Raw genomic sequence first — 7,254 nt, 5'->3', positions numbered from 1 at the left:
AAAGAATAAAATAAAATAAAAAAATCCCTTTTTTGTTATTTAAGCCGACAACGCCTAGTGAAACCTTATGCGCTCGGGAAAGGAAGAGGCAAACGGCGAGAAGAAGAACTTCACAACTCTGCCTCTCCCGCCTGACGTGACAAATGATCAGAACCCCGTTCCGGGGTTTGTGGATAAAACGAGGCAGTGTTGTCACCTGGATGAACGAGTAGCTCGGTCTCGCCTCAACCCCCGTTGGGAGTGATTAACCCCGACTCTTTCTCTGTCATGTCTTTCACTTTTCCGGAAACGTTATGGTGCTTCACGGAGCGCGGATGTTATTGCTGTCTGAGTATTGCTTCGTGTCTAAAAAAAACAAATAACTACCGTTCAGGCTAGTTATTGCTGACGAGATCTGGAGTAACAGTAGAACCAACAGATGATTGGAAACAGTAACTCAGAGCAGCACGGAAGTGATGGGACTCACAAAGGTTCTCTGACCTCTGGAAGCTTTTCTAATTCTACCACGTTACAAGCACAAAGTGTGGCGTATTTCACTGGGATTTTATTAGATAAATTAACGCAAAAATAAATGTAAGGTGGAAAAAAGTGCTACATGTTTTTCGTTTTTAATTCCAACAAGTAAAACTGCGATTCCTATTTGTGCACAGGCCTAAATAAAATTCAGTTTGATCAGCTGCTTTTTGCATTCACATGGCTGTGGTGGCAAAACACCTCATCGACACCATGAAGCATGGTGGTGGCAGCATTATGCCATGGGGGTGTTTTTTAATTTATTTATTTATTTTATTCCTCAGCTAGGAAAAGAAAGCAGATCAGATGAGACAAGAATTCAACTTTTTGGTCTACGTGCAGAGCGCTACGTTAGCGCCGCACGTTACCCTGAACACACCGCGAAAGCACTAAAAACAAGCTGGTGGCAGCATCATGCTGAGGAGACGCTTCGTCAGGCACGGAGAATCTGGTCAGAGCTGGATGGGAACGTGGATGGAGCCAAACGAGCCCTGGAAGTAAAACCTCTGGCAGGCTGCAGAAAACTCGAGACTCCAGCAGAGGTTCACCTTCCAGCAGCAACAACCCCAAACATTCCCCTGAACACCCACAGCTGGAGGTTTTCTGCAAAGCACTTGCAACACACAAGATTTTTATGCAGATTTTCTTCCTGTTCTCTATTACGCTCTGTTTTTTTTTTTTTTCTTTTTTCCATAAAATACCAATGAAACACATTTAAGTCTAGTTGTAACGTGATACAACGTGAAAAAAGTTTAAAAGTGTGACAACTTTCGCAAGGTATCGTAATGCTAAAAGCAAAAAGCAACTTTAAAAAAAAAAAACAAATAACAGCTCCCATGACCTTGGTGCGACAGTTTTAGCTCTTATAATGCAGCACATGTGAGGTACACGGTGGTACTTTGTACATAGACAAAATTATTTGGGTCACGATGAAGTCAGGCGGCCACGGCACATAGCCTGCAGTGGCTACGCGCGGCCCACCTCATGTCACTGGACTGTGCTAGTTGCATGCTAATTACAGCTAATCCCGTTAGTTTAAAGATGCTGTCCAGTGTTGTTTTTGTTCTCACAAACAGATGCACCCCGACAAGAAGAACACAGCTGGGTAGCAAAACATGGATTCACAAAATACAAAGTTGTTTCTTTTTTTTTTTTTTTTTTTTTTTTTTTTAAAAAAGGTCGCTGACAGGAAAAAAATACATCTTTATATTTGGGTTGGTGACATCACAAGAGGCACAAGAACCGAGCTAAACGGAATTAGCAAGGATTACGATGGACGACTTTGAACACTGATTCTGATCTGAATTCGAGCAAGAAGTTCAACCCTATGTTGATTGAAGAATTTGATCGAAATGATGAACGTAGAGGGGGGAAATGAAACAGTAATACAAACGGGTTTTGTCAGAAGAACTCTGGACAGACTCCTTACACCTTTTGTGATGTCACAAGAGGCATGTTGGTGCGGAAGCTTCCTTTTTACAGGATTTCATTTTAGGTGGAAACGGATACAACCCGGAATAAAATGTTTTATAGATTAGAAAATATATCTAAAGTGAGTTTGATTGATTTTAAAGAAAAATCTGGTGTGGTTTTGCTTTAAATCTAATGGTTCCGGTAGCTTTCTGATCCAATCACAAGAAATGTAGCTATTCTGGAAAACTTTGGTGAATTGGATCTCCAATTAGATCCTGAGATGCCTTTAGATTTAAAAAAAAAAAGTTAAATATAAGCTTTCTTTTTGATTTGGTATATATAAACTAATAAAAATACAAAGGGCAGGTACTTCTAGGGCGGGTCTGTTTGGAGCCTTTCTTGTTGTTGCGCATTCATGCGCAATCGACAGCCAGAAGAGAGGGGAGAGAAAGCAGGGAGGAGGAGGAGGGGCAAGAAATGGGCGAGGCGAGGAGAAAAAGAGGCTAGATTTCTTCCCCGGCGTCTGTGGAGCGGATCAGAGAGCATCGGGTCTATTTTTAGCTCTCTGGGTCTGCTCAGCTTTCGACGCACGTCCAGAGTGCAGCAGCGGCGGCGGCGGCGGCGGCAACAACCGGGATGCTGCTGCTGCTGCTGCTGCTGCCCCAGACGGGCTTCAAGTGTTGCTCAGCCGCTGTTCATCAGCTGGGAGATCATGTCTGTGCATCATGAAAACAAGTAAAGCTACAGAGCTGTCAGAGGGCGTGCGTTGTTTACGCGCACCGGAACATGGGGATGCGCTTTCCTGTAGAAATTAACAATACACACAGAGTGGGCAGGATGCAGCCCACCTTCTTGGCCTGGCGCTGGGAAGACAGGGAGACACGGCGGGCTGCTGCGTCTCCAACCAGAGCTGCACCCGCAATCCCTACGCCGCTGCCCTCCTCGTAACGCCGGACGGCTCCAGCAGAGGAGCAGAGCTGACCCTTCTCGACCCGCCCGGGGTCTCCGAGGTCACACGTCGCTGGGTGTCCGAGCACGGTGCGCCACGCTGGTCGGCACGCAGCCACAGCACACCAGCCACAGCGCCTTCTGGATCTCCTGGTTCCTGAAGGCGTAGATGACCGGGTTGATGATCGAGTTGTAAGTGGCAGGCACCAGCGTGGCGTAGGTGTACAGCGGAGGGTAGGTGTAGTCGGCTATGAGGGAGTAGACAGTGAACGGCATCCAGCAGGCGGCGAAGGTGCCCAGGATGATGGCCAGGGTGGACACGCCCTTCCGGGTGGTGACGTAGTGGGGCGTGGCGGCCAGGAAGTGGTGCTGCAGGGCGATCTGGTGGGCGTGGCGCATCACGATCTTGCAGATCTGGACGTAGAGCTGCAGCATGAGGCCAAAGAGCAGCAGGAAGGAGATGGACAGGACCGCGATGTTGTTCTTGGTCAGAGGTCGAACCACGCTGCAGGTGACCTCCTCGGCAAGGCAGTTGACCCCGGTGACCGGCAGCAGGCCGAGACACAGGGAGAGACCCCACAGCAGCACCAGCATGGTGTAGGTGAAGGCCGCCGTCCGCTCCGAGTTGTAGGTGAGGGCATAGTACAGCGAAAGGTAGCGGTCGACGGTGATGGCCAGCAGGCTGAAGACGGAGGCCGAGAAGGAAGCCACCACCAGGCCCACCGTCAGCAGCTGGGCCGAGTCCGAGCGGAGCAGGTAGGCACAGGTGAAGTGAAGGACCAGGCCCAGGCCGGCCAGCAGGTCAGCCAGAGCCAGGCTGCCGATCAGGAGGAACATAGGGGCTCTGAGCGTCGGGTTCTGCCAGATCACCAGCACCACCAAGGCGTTCTCACAGGCAATCAGGGTCCCCGATGAGCACAGCACGATGTCCCAGGGGTTAACCAGCAGTGGCAGCTGGCTGGGCCGGAGTGGGGAGTCCTCCGCTGGGAACGACCCCAAGCTGGTGCTGTTGTCCATCGGGGCCCCGCTGGCCCACGCTGTGGGATCGGGGCTCAGCCAGCTGGGGGAGACCGGTGGCTCCTCGCTCATTGTGCCCCCCATCTGAAATTAGAGCACACACACTAAAATTACCACGTGCAGAAAGTTCAGGGGGTAAAAACACAAGCTCCGTCAGTCTGCAGCGAGTGAATCTCATGACGAGGCGAAGTGAGCTGGATTGACTTTCCTCTTCGTCTTTGAACACTTTGTTCAGTCGTGAAGAAGAGGTGACGTTCAAAAATAAGCAGGCGTAAGAATGTGAGAATATTATGCAAAGTCGAGGCAAGGCAAGTTTATTTACATAACCATAGACGAGGTAATCCGGAGCGCTTGACTCAACATCAACGGAAAGACAGAAAGACAAAGCGTCAGAATAAAAGCCTTGCATGAAGTTAAGATGTGCATTTTAAAGAGATAAACTAATGTTTTAAATGTTTCATCAGTCAGATTGTTTTGATAAAAGCTAAAATAAAAAGTTATGCTTTCAGTCCTGACTTAAAGGAACCAATCTCAGGTTTCCAGGGAGTTTGTTCCAGAGCCGAGGAACGAAACGACATGCTGTTTCGCCTTGTTTAGTTCTGGTCCCAGGAACAATGAGTAAAACAAGTCCATGAAGACCTGGGGGTCTTTACTGTCCATACTTGATGTGCAACTCAGAAATTTTAAAATCTGTATAGTGCAGTTATTTGATCCATTTTCCTGGTGTTGGTCCGGACTAGAGCTGCAGCTCCAGACAGACCAGAAAAGATGTCACTGCTGTAATACAACCTACTCAAATTGACAGTTTTTCCCGTGTCCTCTTTTAACACAGATTAAAAGTGTTAATCTGTCAACACTTTTAAGATAAAGCTAAGCAGATTTAGTAACAGAACCTGGGAAGAACATGGACCACAGCATCAATAAACATCACTGGCTGCTGTTTCTATCAGCTAAAACAGAAAACTGGGAAAACAACTCAAGACCAACAGATTGGTAAACGCTGCTTGGTCTGACGAGTCTTGGTTTCCCCCTTGCAACTTTTATCAGGGCCAGCATTTTTAATATGAACAATGTGAAGGATCGTGGAGTCGTCACATGGATCCCCACAGTGTGTGTGACGACTGATGATGCCACAAAGCTTAAATAGTCCCCAAACTAATGTCTTGAATTTGAAAATGGGTTCACTGCCCTGATGATCTCTGGAAACATCAGATCTCAGTCCGGTGGAACAACTTTGAGACTGAGATCACGTGTGAGAAAGGCATGGAGAATATTTCATTTAAAGACCAAACACTACACTCTGCAATTATTATATGAGGTACAGCCGCGCTATCAGTGGAGAGGTGGAACAGATTGACTAAAAGTTATCACAACAGAGGTCTATTACGGTCAAGGGCTGTGTTTATAAACGAATCGACAAAAGAAGCCAGCGGATAACCAAAATCGATGCTTTGCACTAACTTACAGGTTGCAGAAGTCAATACCGACAGCGCTGCCCTGCCAGTGGCCACAGCTCAATCCACCAGCTGCTAGAGAACATACCGCACCCGTCATGGAAAAGCCACCACATCCCTGCGCACCTTGCTTTGGAAAAATGGCATTGCACCTTCACTAGCTCAGTCCGCATAATGAAGGTAAAGAAGAGAAGAAGAAGAACAAGAAAAAAAACATGCATTTCTCCATTCATGCAAAGGATGCTCAGCAATCACCAAGCTTCCATCCATCCATCCATTCGTCCATCCAGCCTACCTTGACTCTGCGAGGTGCGACTTCCCGTCTAGATGGAAGATCGACCGCTTTGTATTCCCATGTTAGGGATGCAGATGATGCGGCGCCGGCGGACAGAGACGCAGCTCACAGCGAGGAGAGGAAGAGGAGGAGAGAGGATCATGGAAGAAAGACCGGGGAGGGAAGAGCGCGGCGGCGGCGGCGGCGGCTCGGCCACTGACGGGGCCGTGGACTGCGGTGGTGCGGGGACGGAGCGGCGAGTGGAGCAGCGGCGGCGGAGGAAGAGGAGGAGGAGAGAACGAGGAGGAGAGGAGGGAGGGGGGCAGACAGGAGGTGAGTGAGAAGAGAGGAAGGTGGAGATGAGGATGATGATGATGCTGAAGGAGGAGTCCCAGTAGGGCCACACTGGTTTGAACTCCGGTAATTTGCCTCGCGCTTCATCAAGGACAAATTTATTACCGAGTAAACAATACGGGTTTTTTTCTCCTCCCCCTTAAATGTTGAGTATATAATTTAGTAGGAGTTATTGTGGAAGATGTTTAACTTGTTTTTGGCCAGACCCAAGTTTCAGACGGGAGGTTGCTGGATGCAGAGAGTCGCTTTTCCTCCCGCGACGCCCTGCTATTCTGGTCCTGTCTGAGCTATTAACAGCGACCTCCGATGTGTGTCACCAGCCTCCTCTTCCTCCCTGTCCTCCATCTTCTGCTGCGAAGTCACCTCAGAAGACAGGTGGGCTGCACAAAAATGCATTAACATGATCATGCAGATGCATATCATTAGATAACTTTGAAAAATATTCGTAAGGCGAAAAGTATATAGAGTGATATTCTCATAAAACTTGATTGCATAGGAGGAATAAAAATGACTTTTTTTTTAAACAGAAGTGTCGGCCTACTGAAAGAATGTTTTGTGTGCACTTAAAACGGGGCCCAGGCTGCTTTTGCATGATTTACTGCATCAATGCGGTGTGACATGGAGAGGATCAGATTCAAACATTCACATTTTCCTCTTAACAACCTGCAGCTTTACTTTGGGATTTATGTCGGGGGAGATTAAAGAACTGAAATGAATAAAAACTTGTCTAATGAAATGCACTAAAAGATGCTTGGCTGTGCAAACTTTAGGTAAAAGACGAGAGACAACCATCAGCAGATCACGTGACGCCGACACTAAAATAGACTTAACACAATTTGATTTCCAAATGATATCCAGAATTTAATTTCATCACAAAAGAGGATTTTGGACCAGTGTGCAACAGTTCAGCATTTTAAGAAAATCATGTCTTAAAGTTAAATACTGAACTTATTTTAGCAGAATACAAACACGGCTTTGATTTGATAAAATATTTAGGAACACAAATGTTTTCTTGAATTCTCAATTTATAGGTCTTTCTAGTTTAGAGGGCCACATAAAGAATTATGGTGGTCCGAAGACCTTACGTTTGGTACAGTTTATTATGGAAAAGCATTCCATATTATTGTACAGTCATAGATACATTTATTTATAGAATAATCTTGATTGATCTCGTATAATACATTTTCGGAGGGGTGGAGAGTTATTGGTCATAATCAAAATAACAATAAAAAGAAATTAAGCATATGCAACAACATCCAAATCTATTGAGATGCATCGGTG

General features: G+C 46.8%; 1 protein-coding gene across 1 annotated transcript; it reads right to left on the bottom strand.

Annotated features, from left to right (window-relative positions):
• Positions 1-1,197: 1,197 nt before the first annotated feature.
• gpr12 (G protein-coupled receptor 12) lies at positions 1,198-6,953 on the bottom strand. Its single transcript, XM_015018622.1, has 2 exons — positions 5,641-6,953; positions 1,198-3,975 (listed from the first exon to the last, which is right to left on the bottom strand). The coding sequence occupies exon 2, from the start codon at positions 3,973-3,975 to the stop codon at positions 2,938-2,940; it is 1,038 nt and encodes a 345-aa protein (XP_014874108.1). The 5' UTR covers positions 5,641-6,953; the 3' UTR covers positions 1,198-2,937.
• Positions 6,954-7,254: the final 301 nt, after the last annotated feature.

This window comes from Poecilia latipinna, unplaced genomic scaffold (genome assembly GCF_001443285.1).
Source record: "Poecilia latipinna isolate Pla-1442-1.1 unplaced genomic scaffold, P_latipinna-1.0 Scaffold2297, whole genome shotgun sequence".
In the NCBI taxonomy this organism is placed as follows: Eukaryota; Metazoa; Chordata; class Actinopteri; order Cyprinodontiformes; family Poeciliidae; genus Poecilia; species Poecilia latipinna.
Note: the sequence above shows the minus strand (reverse complement) of the source record. Positions and strands in the feature narration are given on the sequence as shown.

Coding starts and splice junctions, on each gene's coding strand:
- gpr12 (XM_015018622.1), bottom strand. CDS start 3,975: ATGGGGGGCACAATGAGCGAGGAGCCACCGGTCTCCCCCAGCTGGCTG.